The following is a 19,407-nucleotide window of genomic DNA, read 5'->3' as shown; positions in this document are numbered from 1 at the left end:
TTCTATCAATATTTTTTTTTTTTACTATTTTTATAAATAGAGGAAACTTTCCTATAATTTATATGAATCGAATATTCAATTTATTTTGCTGAAGGAAGAAATAAAATATAGTTTTTTTAAACATACTATATATATAATTTGTGATTGGCTGCAGAACTTACACGACAATAAGTTCACGCACTTTCATGCATAATGGAATCAGAAATTTTAATTCAGAGTACAACACTTCGATCTCGAGGATCACAAATAATTGATATATTTCCATCATCACGATAATAAATAATTACAATTTTGTAATTTTCTTTTTTTACAATCCAGGTCAAATCACAAGCTTTGCAAGTTTTATGTAGATGAGAGAATTTTTCAGCTTCAAATTGATTCTACCAATTTTATATTGGTTGAGCTATTTGCATATTTACTATCCAATAGTTTTTTAATTTTTAATTTTATTTTTAAATTTAAAAAGTATTTTATAAGGTCATATTACACTTTCTATTTAGTTAATTATTTAAAATATACATAGTTCTCATTGACGGTTAAAGAACCATCCGTCACAGAATTATTTGTTAATATCTTAACAATTAACAATTAACCATAGTTGAGATCATAACAAAAGCAGTTTTGGCATCCTCTCAAAATTTTTTAGATCGTGTTTTCTCCTTTATCCGTAATATAGTGAGATTTTCTTTTTAGCCTAGTATTATTGCCTATTTTTAAAAAAATATATATATAAATTAAAATGATATATGAATTTTGTCCTTGTAATTTTTTTGGACAATATGTGAGAAGAGATCGAACCTCTTGATTTCGAGATTGATCGTATAATTATTATAATAGTTGAACTATGTTCATTTTTTTATGAGTATTTGTGTAATATTGATGTAATTATGAAATTCAATGAAACCAAATTATAAAAGTTAAATCACACCAAAAAAAAATTAAAATTAAGAAACACAACTTTTCAAAATAATGCCGATAAAAAAAAATAAATAAAAGATTTCTGTTGGTTAAAGTAATGATTTTTTTTTTTTTTTTTTTTTTGAAACAATGGGTTAAAGTGATGATATACCTGCATTTACCTTAAGAAAAAAACTACATCTATCTTAATTAGAAGATTAATATTTGGAATTATTGATAATTTCATTGGATCTTTTTATTCTTTATTTTTTTTATAATATATAGTGTGGGGATCAAACCTTTGACTAAGAAATTGGCACTATTCCTTAATATGTGTTTTTTTTTTCTCAACCATTTAATATTTTAAAAATGTAACTATCAAATCTTAAACATCAATAAACATGTATATATATTATTTTAACGTCAATGTCGAATATTGTTATCAATTATTTTTTAAATTGTATAAATTTATATACATTTAGATACATTGAAGAGATCCAACCAAATAGCAAATCAAACAAATTATCAAACAAATTATTTGAGCATTAATAGTTATTTTCTTTTAAGAAAATAGAGCAACTAAATTATTGCGAAAAAGGTAGAGAGAGAAATAAAGCGTTGGAGCTAACTAAAATTACACTTAGAAATTGTAAGAACTAATGGAACCATATTTCATAATTATTTTATTTTTGTATTTTTTTTAATACTACAATGATCAAAATGAAAGATCAAACCTTCAACCTGTAAATAACGAAATTATACTAATTAGCTTTGAGCTAAACTCATTTTAATTATTTTGTTTTTAATTTTATGTTTTTGAAATTTAAACTTAAACACTGTTTCGATCTATAGTTTTCTTGCTCTATCATCTATGTCTTTTTAAATGTTTTAAAGAAGCCAAAATTTGAAAACAAATAATAATAGTCTTTTTAAATTTTGATTGTATTTGTTTAAATATTAAATGAGTTTTTTTAAAAAAAAAATGTAAAATACTTACTAAAATATCGTGAGAAAATAAATATAATTCTCTAAAACAGAATATTAAAAAATAAAATGGGGATGCCTAAGTTTTAACATTTTTTTTCATCTCCCAAGAAAAAATAATAAAAATATTATTGTTAGTGAAATAGAAAACGATGTCGCAGCGGAGTGTCTGATTATTCAATTATACAGCTTAGCAAGTGCTTTTATTTAAAGTAGGTATTAAAAAAATAAGATAAAGTTCGAAAAATAAAGCCTCAATAATTCCTTCATCATTGTAATCTTCAATTATATTATAGGTTACTGTCCTTGCAGCCTCCTCATTAGCCGCTACCTGGTCTCATTGAAAACATAGACATATTTTTGGGCAGATTAAAAAAATAATCGGCAAGAAAATGTAATTGTTCATAAAACTGTTAAAAATATTTTTAAATATAACAAAATGTCACTGTCTATCAAAGTGTTTGTATTTGTAAATAAGTTGAACTCAGTTTTCTATATTTAAAAATAGTCTTAAAAAACAGTTGAGATGCTTATTTGAAACTCAAAAGAGAGGGCTAATGCTTATTCTTCTCATGCTCTCATTCTTTGAGATAATCACGTTGCTATTAACCCTATGATTCATGAAAGAACGAAACACATTGAGTTAGATTGTCATTTTATTCAAGAAAAGGTTGTTAAAGAAATTTTGAAGCTTCTTCCTGTACGGTCTCATCAATAACTGTTCAAATATTTTTACCAAAGCTCTTTCATCCAAAGTTTTTGTTCCCTTATTGTCCAAGATAAGTGTGATTGATATTCACTCGCCATCTTGAGGGGAGTATTAAAGGTAGTCTTGTAATTTTATTTATTTGTTTGTTTTCTACCATTTATTGTATTAATTTATTAAATAATAAAATATGAAGGAAAATCGGATCGTGCTAAAATTTTTAAAATGGGTAAATCAGTTGCGTTTAAACCAATTACGAACGTGTTTTTTTTTTCTTATCCGAATACGTAAGTCGAAAAGACGAATTCAACTCATTTTTATCACATGCAAATTGAAATTGGATGCAGTGCTAGAATCCACCTCTTCCACAGATGAATTCTAATCAGTCAACTGATGTATCACCTGGCAAAGTCCCGTCCAATTAACTAATGTTCACCACTTGTTAAATTGTCCAAACAACATGAACATAAAACAACATTCATCCAAACAACTTAAACACAGAATGAATTTTAATGAAACATGATTTTATAAATTCAAAAGAGTACACAAATAAAAAAAGAAAAATTGTTTAGACTTTTTTTAACATTGGTTAAAAAAAATGAAAAAAAAACAGTATAAATATCGTTGAATTGAATATTACAACTTCGTTTTCATTCAGAAAAAGTAGAAATGAGGTTTGCAAAAATAGTAACATTAAAAAAAAAATCAGAATGAAACGTGTCTTTTACAATATTAAAGAAGTGTTAGGAAACACAATTGAATTTAAAAAAAAAAAAAAAAAAAACCCTACAGGATGCGTCATTTTAAAGACACGTTCAATTACAGAAGTAAATGGAAAATATAATTGAAAATGGTGTATATGATTTTATCACCTAAAGTGGGAAGGTTGGGTTAGATGGACCAAACGTTTAGTAAGTATTATAACCAACCTACCAAACCCAAACAACAAATCTCATCATTATAATTAAAAAAAAATAAACATAATTTATGTTCACAAAAATATCGAGAATTTCACTTGAAAATTAAACTAGAAAGGGAAATTAATTTAATAGTTTCTGTCTAATAAAATATTTTCTTTGATATATATAATATATATATATATATATATATATATATGTTATTTAATGGATAATTATTTTAAATGATAAAATTATGGAAAATATTTAAAAGAGACAATGATAGATATTGATAGACATCTATTATTATCAAGATAATGATGAATTTGTAAATAAGTTTATCCATTTTTTTTATAATTGAAAATTTCCATTATTTAATTTCCAACAACCCATTTTGATTAGTAGTCTTTTTAAATATAAAAAAAATATTTACACTCTATAGCAAAAAGTTTCAAAAGTGTTTTATACTTTTGGAACATTTTGCTATAAAATGTAAATATTTTTTTAAATTTTTTTATTTATAAAAATTTCTCTTTTGATTATCGATTAAAAGAAAGCATAAATATACTATTTAAATTTTAAATATCATTTCCATTTTCTAGTACAAATATTTCTTCCATTCAAAATTTCTGGCAATTTAAAAGTATACATTTTCTACTAAGTTGGTTACGATTTGGTCTCATAAATATTAAATTGTGATTTAGTTTTTTTTCAGTCATTATTTTGCTGTTATATATATATATATATATTTACTTTTTTTAGTTGATTTTTTAACTAAGTTGGAATTAGTTTTAGTTTAGTAATGTATAATGAGTGAATTCGAATCTCAACTTTTTGATTAAGATATCATACACATATAAATGTATTTACATAAACGACTTTTTATAGATAGCAAAGAACTTAATATGTATTAGGATATATCCAAATTGGTTACAAAGTAAGAAAGATAAATGATTATTTATATATGTAAAATTTGGAAGTCCACGAAACTAAAATAATTATTTTTCTTTTCAAGGTATAGAACAAAAATTAAATATTTTTAAAAAGTTGAGACCAGATTTTAGTTTTAACTTATTATATATTCATATTCACATGCCAACAAAATGAAAAATGGAAAATAAGAAATAAGCTGGTAGTTTTGATACACTCGAGGCAGAGCCAAGCCGTTTAAATAAGCCACGCCGGGAAATTAAAAAAAGGTTAAGGAAAAAAGTTAGTGTTAAAAAGATAATTAAGGAGAAAAAAGAGGAACACGTAAATTTTGACCTTAATACCGTCGCATTGTATGAATTTTGATCTTTAAATTTGACCTAAATTACATAAATATTAAAATTTTATAATTCGTAAATTTCAATTTATTTCTTATATATGCTCTATAATTTATTTAATACATTGAAATTTTTTTTAACAATGGTTAGAGTGAGGCCTGTTAAATTGATAAAATTTTATCCTTTTTAAAATTTAAGATGTTTGAAATACATTTTTTTTATTTAATTTTTTTAAAAAAAGTCATTTTGAGAGAAGTAAAGTATTTGACAACCACTTAAAATAGTTTTTTAATTATATTTTAACCCATTTTTATTAAGAGTGTTTAAATAAAATAAGTTTTTTGAAAAACATTTTTTTTCTTAAGTCAATCCAAACGGGTTTTATTTACGTTTAAAGTTAAAATTCTTGAAATTAAAAGTTTAGAGTCTAAATTAATGAATAAATCCAGTGAAAATTATCAGAAATAACATTTTTAAGGTTTCACATTACAAAACTAGCATTTTTTAAAAAAATTTGTTAGAATAGTTTTCTTGATCCATTTCACCCGAGATCGACCATCGAGATTTAGTTTTTTTTTTTTTTTTTTATAACTTGTCGATTGGTTTAGGCTTTTTTAGTACATGTCATTACACACTGACATTTGCTAATTTTATATGTAATCTTCCCATTGCAAATCTTATATCTTTTCAAATTTCCTCAAAACTTGATTATTTTTACTAAATATTATATCAAATTATTTTGTAATTTTTCAAATCTTGCATAATTTATGTTTTCATAATTGTATGAATTTCCAAAATTCCAAATGGGTTATTTAGTTATCAAATTTTGGTATTAATTATGCTCGAGTTTTTACCAAGAATGCTCAAATATATAAATCTCGGTGTTATTTTACTCAGAATTAATACCGAGATCTACATAATTACATGAATTTCTGAATTGATTTACTGATTATCTAAATAATTTACCAATTATCTTTTCAAATTTCTCCAATTGTGTAATATTAAGTAGTATGATTTTTTTAAAAAAATTATTAAATCTTGGAGTGTAATTCTGACGAGATTTTTTGAAAAAGTCCAAAAAAATAGATAAATCAGAAAAAAATATCTTTTAACAAAATATCCGTAGCGGATCTCGCAAAAGATAGATGGAGAAAAACTATTCTCATGATTTTTCAAAAAACTTGCTAATTCTGTAAATTAAAAACTTGATCGTATTATTTCTAAAAATTTCTCATAAAATCCTACAAGTTTAGAGTAAAAAATGTTTTTTTTAGAAAAAAAAATACAAATAAAGTCATTCATTCGCGCTCCACATCAATCCAATGCCGTTTTGTGCTTTCTCTTTCCGTACCAATTTCAAAAGGCAAAGAAAAAGGAAAAATAAGGGGAAAAAAATCTCTTTTCATTCTCCCTTTTCGTTCTCTTTTTGGTTGAATCTTCAAAAGACGTCTTCAACAACGCGCCACCAAGCTCCAGTCAACCGGAAGATTTTTTCTCTTTTCTCTGCGAAAAAGCTTCTAAGTTTTTGAATCTCTATTCCGTGGTTATACTTCACTCTGTTTTACTATGCCGCAAGTGGATCTGGAAACTCTGGTTTCTGCATGTGCCGGTGGCGGTGCTCACGACCGGAAAATCGCCTGCGAGGAAACTCTTGATGACGGAGATCACCGGCCGGAAGGTGAGAACAGAGAGGTGACAGAACAGCCGGAGATTCCGCCGGATTTTCCACCGGAATCGTTTTGGCTCTCGAAAGATGCGGAGTACGATTGGTTAGATCAGAACGCTTTTTACGAGAGGAAAGATTCGACGAAAGGAAGTTCGAATTCAACAAACTTGAATCCTAGTGTGAATCCGGCTTCTAATTCGAATTCTCAGCGATTTTCCTTGAACTTCAAATCGAAGGCCTCGATTCTCGGCCTTCCGAAGCTTCACAAGACTTGTTTTGTGGATTCAAAGAGTCGTCGAAATGCGAAATCTGGAAACACGAGGTTGTTCCCTAAACAATCGGGATCTTCCGAAAAATCGGACTCTGCGCTCGTCGAACCGTCTTCGCCGAAAGTTTCGTGTATGGGGAGAGTGAGATCGAAGCGAGATCGGAGTCGCCGGTGGAAGAATCGTCGACGTTCATCCGAACCGGCGCCACCGAAGGAAAAACCGAACCGGAAAGACACTCATCGCGGCTTCTTATCTACTTTCCGGAATCTTTTCAGAGGTTGGAAAAAACCGCCAGCGGTTAAACCAACCGCTCCAGTTGCCGGAGACTCGCCGGCAATGAAAGCACCTGATAATATTGCGCTCAACATCGACGCACTAACTGCGGAATCTCGTCCTAGAAGGAGTGTGGAGATCGAACCTCCCGGTTTGGGCGGCGTGAAGCGGTTCGCATCTGGGAGGCGATCCGGTTCATGGGTCGTCGGCGATGGAGAATAATCGCCGGACGGCATGCTCTGCTTCTCTGAGGTTCTCGGTACCTTGTGGCGTGGGCTGTCGGCGGGACCCGCGGGATTAGGTGGGCTTCTGGTGGGCCGACCTTTTTTTGTTTTTATTGTAGATGGATGACGTGGCACTTTGATTTAACCGTCCTCACCTCACTCCCGTGCTTCACAAGGTAAGTAAGTTAAAAAAAAAAAAAAAAAAAAAAAAAACCCTACGGTTTTTCACATGTAATTTTGCCTACTGTTCTTGCAGTTATTTTTCAATTTCATTTGCATTTACGGTGTCGTTTTGTCGATAAAAAAAAAAGTTTGTGTTATTATTATTTTTTTTCCTTTTTTTTTTTGGAATGAGCAGTTGTAAATTTTGTGTTCAGTTAATAACTACTCAAATAATGGCTTTTGTATGGTGGAATATGGAAATAGGTTGTAGTTTAGGGACTAAAGAGTAATAATAAATAATTGAAGGACTGAACGGCAATTAAATTTACAACAGTAGCCATTTTGATATTACTTAAAGAAAAAAAGACAAAATGATACGAAGGAATTTAAAATTTTTAGCGGTATGATGCTCATCGAAAAAAGCCTCAATAATCGAACTAGAGACAAAACAAGCCAAGGCAGAGGCAGTGGACTAGACAGGAAGGACCATTGATCATGTAGGCTGAGAAGTACTATTTTAATATAATAATAATAATGATGATGAAAAATAGGCCGAGATGTAGTTTTTGGGTTTAAGTTTTATTTGGCGGGTGATTTTATTTTGGCCCATAATTTTTAGAATCATTATATATATTTTGAATTTCCAACATGTGTTTTCAAGAGTTGTTTGATTGACCGGCTGAAAATAGAATTTTGAAATGAAAATAGAGTTAGTATTAGAAATTGAATTTTACTTTAAATAATTATTAAAGATGTGTTTCTTATAATATATTTACGAATTATGAATTAGTTGTAATTAGGCACGGAATAATATGTTGAATATAAATTATTATTAATTAACTTATGAACATATTTTGAATAATTACTATTTTTTAGATTAAAATATTATTTTAATCAATATAATTTATGAATTGTTTCTATTTTAATCTTGGTACTTTTTTTATAAATCCTAAATTCGATCATTTTTTAGGGAAAAAATTATTATCTTCTAGCATTTTCAATATAAATTTTGGAAATATATTTACATTTTGTATTTTTTTCATTAAATTTTAAATTATTACTTAATCAATTTCAATAAAAAGTTATTTAGAGACTAAATCTAAGATTTATTGAATGTATAAGAACTCAATTTCAAGATTTGAAAGTATATAGACTAAAAATTGAACAACCTCCAAATTAAATTGACCAGGATGGTATGTTAACATGCTTTTAATATCATACAATTTATAATATTATATTGTACATATTCTAATTTGACGAAAATAAATTGAGTTTTAATATAAAATATTATATTTATTAAAGTCTTCTAACCTTTTTTTTTACATAAATAATGCATTTTAATGAACATTATTTACAGAATTTGCACTATTTGAATCACATGATCTAAAAATAACTTTTAAAAATATCTATCGAATTTATATTAGTTCAACTTGATTAATTTGATGACATAAAATGATAAAATTACATTTTTTCTTTTTTTTATCAAACAAGCCTTATTTATTTATTTATTTTTAATTTTCTATTATTGAATAAGCTTATGAGTACTACTCCAATCTATATAAATTTATTTCTTTATTACCAACTTTATTTATTGAAGCACTTAAAAGGCAAGTCAAAATTATATTTTCAAAATAGAAATGTAGTTTTAAAAACTTGTTTTCTGTTTTCAAAATTGACTTAGAATTTCTGTTTGAGAGCGGAACGTGAAGGAATTATAGAGAATTGTTAAGCAAAATAATAAAATCGTTACAATGAAAATAAACCTTTTGAAAATTTAAGTAAAAGAAATGGAAAGTTTTTTTTCCCTCTGAGAAAAGAAAATGGTAAGTTACTAGACTTATTTTATGTTTTATATCTAATTTTTCTTTTAACTTATAGAATCCTAGTTGTAAATTAGCTTTTTAATTTTGAATAAATTACATTTTAGGTCCATAAAATTTAAGCAATCTGTCAACTTCGTCCATAAATTTCAAAATCGTAGAATCATCTCTCAAGTATAAAAAATGGTTTAATTTAGTTCCTCGTTTAATGCTTTTGTTTAATTATTATCAGATATGGTGACCTAAAATATTTTAAAATAAAAAAAATTAGAATTAAATATAATGAACTAAAAAGAAATCTCTACTTTCTTCCCCTCCTCTCCTTCTACATGCATACATCTATAGTCCATGTTGTTAGAGTTTTAAAATTGGCTAAATATTTATTTAAGCTTATTGGACTTTTTATCCCTTAGACAGTATCGGTGATGTCTCATAATATGTTTACGGGATATTGCAGAGGATATTGATTTTACAGAATATTTTATTTCATTATCCGTATTATTCCGCTTTGTCTTATTTTGAGATATGTTCCATGTTCATGGGCTATCGATATTAATTAGGAATACTTTCCTTCTTCCACTGTAGTTATTTAAAGAGCAGATTTGTGGACTTGCTATGATTGTCGCTTGTATTGTGAGATTTGAACACAGTTATGTTTTTATAATCTTCACCGAAGCACTCTGAAATTCTAGTATTCTTGTTCTTGAGATATCAAAAGCAATCTTGAGAAGAGTTCTTGGCCTTAAAGGGAGCCTACAATATCGTTGGTTGTGAAGAGGTTCCCATCCTTGGGGAGGATCCTATGACTTCATCAACAGAGAAGGAGTTCTCAAACTTAGGGGAGCCTAAGTTTATCAAGTGAAACCGGTCTCATTTGATAGTGGAAAGATAAAGCATCAGCGAGAATTTGTCTCACATTTAGAAGGAACCCAAATGATTCATCACTAATACTCACATACTTAGGAGGTGCCTAAGTTCTACTGAGAGGGAGTCTCACATCTAGAGAGAGCCTTGGTGATCAACATAAGTTAGACTCTACATATGTCACTGTAATTATTATGACGACTTTACAGATAAGTACAATGTTATAAACACTTGACTTCATATTAGCGAATTTATCTTTTCTGGGTACTTTGCCGCTAGACATAGATAGTCTATCATCAATTAGGTTACCAATCTCTATGTGTTATTTTTCTATTAAGTTGTTGATACTTTACTGGCTGTTTATGTAATTGCTAGGACTATTTGTGGAACAATCATCTTCTGAATAATGCATCACCTTTATTTCACATATCCATATAAATTTTAATTATTTCAAATTATTGAAATGAAATATTACAATAATGTATCAAAATTATATTGGATAAGGTAGTGACGATATATATAGTTTAGTAAAAAGTAAGAGAATATCTTTTTAATTTGGAGTTGAAGACTAAAAACAACACGAGATAAATGTCTATTGAAACTCTAATGTCTATGACTAAAATCACCATGGTTCAACTTGCATACAAAATGTAAAATCATGTTGTAAAAAAAAAATATATATATATATATTTTTCCTCTATGTTTCACAATAGTAGACCCAATGAGACGTTGATTAAATATTTTTATTTGAGAATATAGTTTAATTTAAATTCTACTGTTGGCTTATTGAATTATGTCGATTATAAGTTTTAAAAATAATTAAAACTTTAAATTAATTTGTTGTGATGCGACACATATTTTGAATGAAAATAAAATAAGAGAATATATAAGAGTTCCCATATATAATAAGCTGTTCTTCCACCATTTTTATTTTGCATATCTCTTTACCTACCAAAGTGATTCTAAAGGAGGAAGAATGAGATTTTCTTTAAATATATGTCTCTTTCTTCAGCTACCACATCATTTAAAAAATATGATCAACAACCTTGCACAATTAGCTGAGTTGTAGTATCATATGCAGACTTGTAATATCATTTTTCTATCCAAACATTATAGGAAAATTTCACTTGAACAACTATTCAACGTGACACATGAAACTTTAAAATTATATTATAATTAAGTTTCGTTCCGTAACTATTTCGTTTTTCGTTTTTTATTTTTGAAAGTTAAGCCTATTTCCTTTCCATTTTTACCACGATTTGAATCTTTCTCAAGTTCAATTGTTAATCTCAACTAAATTCAAAAAACCAAGAACAATTTTTTAAAATCAACTTTGTTTTTTTTTTTTTCTTTTAGTTTTCAAGATTTGACTCGGTTTTTTAAACTATTGATAAAAAGTAGATAATAAATGAAGAAATTTAGAAGATACTTCATAAAACTTCATCTTCCCCATAAAAATCCACTCAAATCCACCGAACCCACCAACCCCATACCAATCGGTTTAGGCTTTTATTTAAATTTTTTAAAAGTAAATTTTAGACTATGTTTCTACTCATTTTTTTGTTGTTAACATTATTAGTAGATCATCGACGTGACATATACTTATAATTTGTTCAACTACTTGTTACATTTTGATAACTCTTCAAATTTGTTAGTTACATTGTGAATGATAACAAACATCGAGTTAAAGATGATTCAAATATAGGAAAACTAATATTTTTAGAAGTCAATTAGTAACTCGAAAAACATAATACTCAAAGTACCACAAGTTAATTTAAATGTAGAATTAAATTGCAGTTTTTAACGAAAACAAAGAATGATTTAAGAGATAGGACTAGATATGAGAATGACATCCTATATATTACCTCAATTGATTAGCGTGTTTGATACCTCTAAGGTGAAGGGGAGCTTGTGCATTAGGCATATGTAGAAGAGGATTGAACTATGCTTACATTAGCGGGAATAAAACTTAAATAATAATAGAAAAAAAAAGAGATTAGCAAGAATGAATTGGTCTGATATAATGAAAAAAGAAAAGAAAAGATAAAGATGGGGGCACGGTATATAACTAAGACCTACTTCTAGGAAGGAGAAAATTAAGGGAGCGTTTGGGGCAAGAACTATTATAAGACTATAATAATCACTTATTGCTATAGTAAATATTATTTTGTAGTCCCCAATTAGCTACCGTCAACACTATTTCAAAACCTCAATTTGCTACCGTATTTATTATTTGCTACAGTTTTTACTATTTACATTCATATTATTGTTTAATTCTTTGCTGCAATGTTTACTATTTACTTCTCAAATTAAATAGTTTACACTGGTATAACCCAAACTAAAATAATCTATACCCAAGTACAAACTATTATAATAACATAGGACTATAATAACCAACATTCTTGCCTCAAAGGCCCCTGTTGTGGTTTATTGCTAGCCTAATACATTTTGGCCATTTATTATATTGAGTGGATTTGTCTTATTTCAGCACATTAATTTGGCTTCTAATTGGGCTTGGTATACTCTTTGTAGTCTGCAAGGAAAGAGTATTCTTATTGTTGTTTCGTAGGCCCATCATCAAGCTGTTTGTGAATGAGTTGGAAGTAGAATATTCCTCCACTAAATTTGTTACAATAGGCAACACGGGATTGGTTAGTTGAGGTATGTCACCTGAATTCGTTTCTCCTTTCAAGGATTTTATCGTGCGTGAAGTGGTTCCAGCTGAAGTATTTCCCCTTATGTAATTAAATGGCTGGTTGAGCAAGCGTTTAGGGGAGCATCGAGGAAGCGAGTAAGCATGTAAGTGAGTGATCGAGCATCGAGTAAGATGCTATCGAGGATCGAGTATGACTATGCAAATTCTGAAACATTGGCTATTTAAGTGTTTTCTTCTTGTTGCTGTGATAACGAGAACTTTGTATTTCCTCTTCCAAAAGAAATTCCTCTGTATTCCTATAATCAATATTAGTAAAGAAGATTGAGAGACCTTTCACAGTGGATGTAAATCTCACCCTGAGATTAAACCACTATAATTTCTGTGTTTATCTATTTTTTCTTCTCTTCTTTTTTTATTTTCATAGAGTACTTCCATTGCTACATCACTTAGCTGAATTGTTAGTTAATATAGCTCAATTCAACCATCCCCTAATTGATGACTCCTTTGGTTTTATTATATTATAAATTGATTGCCCCACCAATCACATATTGTCCAATTCTCATTTTATTTGAAGCATTCAACTCATTCTTATCCATTTATTCATTATTTCATTTATCTATTTATTAATTAAAATAAAAGTACTCCTATTTTATTTAATAATATAAGTCTTTTGATTGAGGATTATATATCTGTATGCTTTTGGTCAGGTTAAGCACAAAATACATTTTGGTACGTAAAGTTTGAGGTCATGTCAGTTTAGTCCATGAAATTTCAAAACTAACAGTTTAATGTTGAAATTTGAGAAATATTTCTTAAATGGTTTTAGAGATTACGTAGATGGTTAGTTGACTAAAGATTAAATGATGTGACGGTCAAATAATGAATTTTTTTTGTTGATTTGATAATTTTATTAATATAATATTTTTTTTAAATGACGTGGACTCTTCTTCTTTTCTTTTCCTCTTCATCATCACGTTCTTCAATCCTCCTCTAACAAACAGCACCGTCATCGCCCAGTAAACCCGTGGATGAAATTATTAGAGATTACATTTAAATAAAATTTAATGATATGTAATTGATTATAAGATTTCTTTTTACCCATGATATACAAAAAAAATTGACAGTAAGAAGACAATATTAGTATACAAATATTTTGAGGTATGTTAAATTACTAGTTTAGTATACTATGGTAACTTCATGTGGTCAAATTTATTATTATCTTGAAATTTATAGATTCATTCGACATTTGATTTTAAATTCATAAATCACTTGATTGAATTTTATATCTAACATGATTCGAATTTAATCTCTTATGTTGAACTTCTACTAACATGATTCGAATTTAATATCTTACGTTTAATTTCTATACACTTTTAAAATATCATAAATATATTTATATAAAATTGAAAAAAATTGAGATTTATTAAAAACCAGTTCAAATTCATAGACCTATTAAATAGGATAACATTTTAATTTAACCGTTTCATAAATTTAAGCATAATTTTTAATTAATATATAAATTGGGACTTTTAATTCCTAAATATGTAAATTCCTCGTGATTAAGGTATTAGCAGCAATTGAATTTCCACAAATGCATGGGATTGAGGAGTTTTTTGCCACAGTCAGTAATGATTAGTGGAGNAAATAAAGGTAAATTGTAATTTTAGAAGTAATTAGGGAGTAAGCGTGAAATTGCCATTTACTACTCGATCAATCCACGGAAGGATACAAAATAGAAAGGTTATAATGGTATTTATGCATCCATTTCTTTTTCTTTTCCTTTTGTTTTTTGAAGTTTTAATTTAGTAATTAAGAACTCCCTCCTTTGCTTAAACTGATTGTAAGTTGAGCGGCAAAGTGAAGGCGCGCGAGAGAGAAGGAAAGGTTTCAGTGCTCGCTGAGCTCGTCGTAGATCTCAATCTTCCGGCCATTGAGCGGCTGTACCGGTCGGGCGTTGTTCTTGTATACCGGATTCAATGGCGCCTTCAGTGATTCAATTTGCTGCTGGGAAATCGTCCTCACCTGCGAGGTAATTTTTACAATGTTATGCCCTAATTTGTAAGGCGTAAAGTAATCGCGTTGCGTTCTGTTTCCGCTGTATGAGGAGTTTGAGAAATGGAGATTTAGATTTAGATTTACCTTGCCGAGAACGCTCCATATGACGTTCTCAGTGCAGGGAGGAGTTGTGAGAGAGCCGATGTATCTGAAGTATTTGCGAGTCTTCTTCCTCAAGTGCTTTATGTCTAGGCCTCCTACTGCAATGTGAGCCTCTTCGTTGCTGCCGCAGCTTTCATTGGCTAACTCCACCAATTTGTCGTGTATCTGCAATTTAGCCACACGATTTTACGGTTGCTGTGATGGTGATTATGATTGTGTGCATGTGTGTGTGTGTTTTTTTTTTTTGGCAAATGTATATTGTGAGAGGATGAAATTGAGTAATTCATTGATGTACGTCTGCGAGTAGGGGGTCGGCCTCGCCGATTTGGAGGAGGATTCCTACGACGGCGAGGCTGCCGTCGTCTGCCCGATGGAGTAGATGAAGCTCGGCTGCAAATCTGTTCGATTCGGACAGCACGGAGGTAAGTTCAAATCCAAAATTCCTCGAACTTTATATAACAGATAAACTTGAGCAGATTTAGATTGATTTTTATGATGAAATTCGAACCAGTTTTCTAAGTCCGTCTGGTCTTTAGACATGTCTAGAAATGAGAAGTTTCATGAATTAAGTCATCAAAATGTTAATGTAGCTTAAAAATACAAATCAAATTGAGTCAAAATTTTCTGAAATCTTCTATTCACTTCAGTGTTCATATTCTTGAGACAGGATGCGAGGTACCATTGTTTTAATAAAATTTATGCTGCAAATAGCACTCAATCTTCTAATAGGTAGTCTTCAATGTGAAAAAACTGTTAAATTAGTCCTATGTTAATAACATATTTGGACATATGAGCATGACACTTGGATATACCAATCAAGGAGAAATGATTCTTTTTTATGGAAGAACTTAATTGAAACTTTGAAAAAATTAAGAGCAAAATTAGAAAAGCAATATAGGAGATGGAAAAGATATTGGCAATTATTAAATAGACTAAGTCTATTTCATAGATTTAGCCCATAATTTATTAATTTAGCTAGAAAAACTAGGCTAGAATTAACTTTCCAAGGTATACAAATTTTTGAAAAAATATTTAGGAAAGATCTCTTTTTCTGTTATAGGCTTATAGCTACTCTAAATGTCCAAAAGGATGGGCAGCCTGATAATTATATGGGCTGGGCCTATAATGGGCCAGCCCAGAGAGAGGCCTGAGAAGAGAGAGAGAGATGGAAATGAACATACTGCTCGCCGTCGAGGCGGTGTTCGGAAGGAGAGTGCCAATGCAATTGTTGGAGGCTGTAGTTTTTACCATCTATGACAGCTACTCCACCTGAATTCTCCCCAAAGTGCATCTGATTTTAAAAGGAAAAAAAGTGTGTCAATATAGCTTCAATTTTTTTTTTTAATTTTATTATTTTATTGTTGATTTTTCACAATGTCTGAATAATAAATAAATATGTGTGAATCTAGTAGGTGTCTTTGTCTCGCAGCTTTTTTTTTTTTTTTAAATAAATAATTATTTTATTTATAAAAAGAATGTTTTTGACTTATTCTTTAGAATTTAATTAAGAGAGGAATTTTCAATTCAAATAAGTTTCTAAGAATGGAATATTCAAAGTTTAAAAGTCATTTTTACCCCCTTTTTTTTTATCTCATTTGATTCGCAATTTATTATGGGGAAAAAAATAAAAAGGATTGCAATTGATTCTTTTTCTCTTTAAGAAAATCAATATGAAGATATTAAAACCATTTTTTTTTCTTCTTCTTTCTTTCTTTAATGGAAAATTGTTAGTTTATAAAATTATAATCTAAAAATTATTCTAAAAACAAGAAAAAAGCCAATATGAAACTGTTTTTTTTATAAATAGAAATAAAAAATAATTTTCTTTTGAATTGTCAAAAATAGAAAAATAAGAAACTATTTACACAAAATAGCAAAATTTTATCTCTCAGATAGAAAGTCTATCAATGATAAAAACAAAACTGAAGTCGTATCACTAGTACCATGTGATATGTGATAGATACTGATAGAAGTCTATCACTAGTACCATGTGATAAATGTTGATAAAAATCTATTTATCTATCAGTATTTTTTTTGTTAATTTTATAAATAATAATTTGACATTTTTTCTATCTGTAAATTTTGTATGTCCGGACATTGGGAGGGTGAAAGAGACGAAGAGAGTGGAAAGTTAAAAGGTTAAAAAAGGGCAGACCCCAATGTTGAAGCCATTGTTTATAAGTGTAGCATTAGCAACGTGGTATCCTCTGACTAGTGTTTGAAGGTGCTTGCCAATCACGGCGTTATCCTTCACAATGTTTATCGGTGACTGTGATTTCCCATTGGAGCAAGTTGCATAACTTGGGCTCAAGCTTCCCCAATTTTCAGGTCCATGTGAGCCCTCATAAGTAAATTCAGCAGATTGCCCCGCCTCTGTCCACCCAAAAGCCAAAACAAAAACAAACCACTTTAGAATAATCATTCAACCAATACGAACAAATCCATATTGTTTTATTTCCAGGAAAGTAGAAGAGAAAACTTAATGGGAAGATTGATTGGAAAAAGAAAATATGGAAAAGGGCTTACGTTCATAGGCTTGCACGAAGGCACCAATAAACAGAAGAGAGAAAACGAAAATAGAGGAGAATGGAGGAGCCATTTTTGCCAACTCTTAGCACAGCTACTCCCCTTTGAAGCAATAGACAAATATAATGGGGTTATATATGTTATAAATCCACCTTTACAAGGCGAAATATGGGGCGGTCATGTGGTGGTGATAATTCCTTTTTCTCTCTCTTTCTGGTAGAGAATAAGAGACAAAGGAGGGGTTGGCTGAATTTGGAGAAACTGTGAGTTTGTTTAAAGTAAAAAATTTAGGTGGTGTGTGTGTGTTTTTTTGGCGAATATGATGGATCACCTTGGCTTTACATGTTTGTAGCTATTTATTGTTTCTTATATTCTGTAATTACTTTTTTTCCACCCCAATTTCGTCTTTGTTTTTTAGCCAAATGAAATTTTTACAAATTACTTATTAGAGTGTCAGTCCACAAGCTTGCTAAAAAACCCTTTTATTTTCTTACTTACTCTCTCAGTTTTTAAGAGAGTGTCAGTTCACAAGCTTACTAAAAAAAAAACCCTTTGTTTTCTTAACTTACTCTCTTTTTGAAGAATGGAAATAATTAAAGATTCCAGATTCCAGATCACATGTCAAAGCTTGTGGTTTAGTATATAATTTTTGCATCCTTACCCCTTCAGGGAGGGGAAAAACTGCATTCTGGCCTTTACCACAATGAAGGGTTTGATGTAATTACTAATGTCGTGATGTTAGAATGTTGAAAGTTAAATGCATGTTTTAATTCAAGATAAGTTATACATGAATTAAGTTGTTTGGGAGAAATATATTAATGGATGAAAGTTGGTAAACTCATGCATTGGAGAGTTAGATTAAGGTGAGAGTTAAATGAATAAGTATAGGACTTTAAAGGTTTCATGTGTTTAATTAAGGTGAGAGTTATCGATCTAGATTCATCCATGATAATCCTATGAATAGGATTGGTATTTGTAATGTTAAAATAAGTGTGTGGAGAAGAAAACATAGAGGCTTCAAATAAAAAGATATCCAAATTCGAAGAGTCTTTCAAATATAAGTGATTTTGTTTCCTCTTGTTAGGTTTTGAAAAGAACCATAATTTATATGTTAATTCCATTGATTCTACTTCAATTCTTTGCTTAAAATGTATATTTTATAGGTAAAATATGATCCCAACATCAGTGGAATCGTCACAAAGAATTTGGAGTTAAATCAAGCCAAAATAGACCAAAAGAATCACTTAAGAAGAAGATGGAAGCCAAATTACCAATCTACCCCTCAGCTAAAGCAAATTAGCACACTTCAACAATGCTCGAGTGTTGCAATGCTCCTAAAAAAACACAACCCAACGCTGCCTTGATGCTACAAAACAAAAAGCACCATTTTCTTGCAAAATAGGGAAGCGTTGCAATGCTCTACATAGCGTTGCAACACTCTGGAGAATGACGAAAAAATAAAAAAAATGTGCGCGCGCGTGCCTGTGCAAGCCAGCGTCAACCTTCAAAATTGTAGGGTCGCAACACTGCGACCCTCTTCAGTACAAATTCTTCAGTTTTAGACTTCAACTCAAGGAAGAATTTCATTTTTTTGAGAGAGATTTCGATTCCCATGAACCCTAAGAGCTATTCTTTGTAAATCTTAGAGAGATTATGTCAAAATCACTTCATTCCTTGTACCAATCATACAATTCTCAATGGAATTCTTCAAGAATTTACATCTCCATGAGTAGGTAAGTCTTTATCTTGAGGAATTATGTAGATTAGTATTTTCTTGAAATTTTTCTTTGAATTTCTTCATGTAACTACTTATTCTTGAATGTTCTTGCTGAGATTTTGAATAAAATTGATTAAAAATGAATTGACAACTCAAATTTAATAAAATTTTGTATACAAAATTACATAGTTCGGTAACAAAATTGTAATTAGGTTGCAAGAATTAGTAATCTTGATAGAAAACTTGGATTTCTTTTCCTATTTTCTTGAAAGAACCTACTAATTTAGAACATTCATACAATCAATTTTGAATTTTCAATCTT

At 29.4% G+C, this 19,407-nt stretch overlaps 2 protein-coding genes across 3 annotated transcripts; one reads left to right on the top strand and one right to left on the bottom strand.

Moving 5' to 3' along the window:
* Positions 1-6,052: 6,052 nt before the first annotated feature.
* On the top strand, positions 6,053-10,320 carry LOC120089708. Of its 2 annotated transcripts, XR_005485314.1 has the most exons (2): positions 6,053-7,359; positions 9,751-10,320. XR_005485314.1 is itself a non-coding variant. In XM_039047075.1 (1 exon), the coding sequence occupies exon 1, from the start codon at positions 6,318-6,320 to the stop codon at positions 7,179-7,181; it is 864 nt and encodes a 287-aa protein (XP_038903003.1). In that variant the 5' UTR covers positions 6,053-6,317; the 3' UTR covers positions 7,182-7,598. The 2 variants fall into 2 exon arrangements, 1 of the variants encoding a protein (XP_038903003.1); XM_039047075.1 differs by lacking the exon at positions 9,751-10,320 and having other exon boundaries at positions 6,053-7,598.
* Positions 10,321-14,348: 4,028 nt separating this feature from the next.
* On the bottom strand, positions 14,349-17,624 carry LOC120089739 (alpha carbonic anhydrase 1, chloroplastic). Its single transcript, XM_039047116.1, has 6 exons — positions 17,369-17,624; positions 16,998-17,215; positions 16,024-16,133; positions 15,138-15,240; positions 14,825-15,007; positions 14,349-14,707 (listed from the first exon to the last, which is right to left on the bottom strand). Exons 1-6 carry the CDS (start codon positions 17,439-17,441, stop codon positions 14,573-14,575), a joined length of 822 nt encoding a protein of 273 aa, XP_038903044.1. The 5' UTR covers positions 17,442-17,624; the 3' UTR covers positions 14,349-14,572.
* Between the last annotated feature and the right edge of the window lie 1,783 nt (positions 17,625-19,407).

The sequence above is a fragment of the Benincasa hispida genome, chromosome 11, assembly GCF_009727055.1.
Source record: "Benincasa hispida cultivar B227 chromosome 11, ASM972705v1, whole genome shotgun sequence".
Classification (NCBI taxonomy): Eukaryota; Viridiplantae; Streptophyta; class Magnoliopsida; order Cucurbitales; family Cucurbitaceae; genus Benincasa; species Benincasa hispida.
The sequence above is the reverse complement of the archived record's forward strand: the minus strand, read 5'-3'. Positions and strand labels throughout refer to the sequence as shown.

What these genes read in the sequence shown, in the direction of transcription:
- LOC120089708 (XM_039047075.1), top strand. Translation starts at nt 6,318, where the DNA reads ATGCCGCAAGTGGATCTGGAAACTCTGGTTTCTGCATGTGCCGGTGGC.
- LOC120089739 (XM_039047116.1), bottom strand. Translation starts at nt 17,441, where the DNA reads ATGGCTCCTCCATTCTCCTCTATTTTCGTTTTCTCTCTTCTGTTTATT. An exon ending in CACCGCCTCGACGGCGAGCA is followed by an intron (nt 15,241 to 16,023) that starts GTATGTTCATTT and finishes CGAATCGAACAG; the next exon opens with ATTTGCAGCCGAGCTTCATC. An exon ending in TATGGAGCGTTCTCGGCAAG is followed by an intron (nt 14,708 to 14,824) that starts GTAAATCTAAAT and finishes ATTACCTCGCAG; the next exon opens with GTGAGGACGATTTCCCAGCA.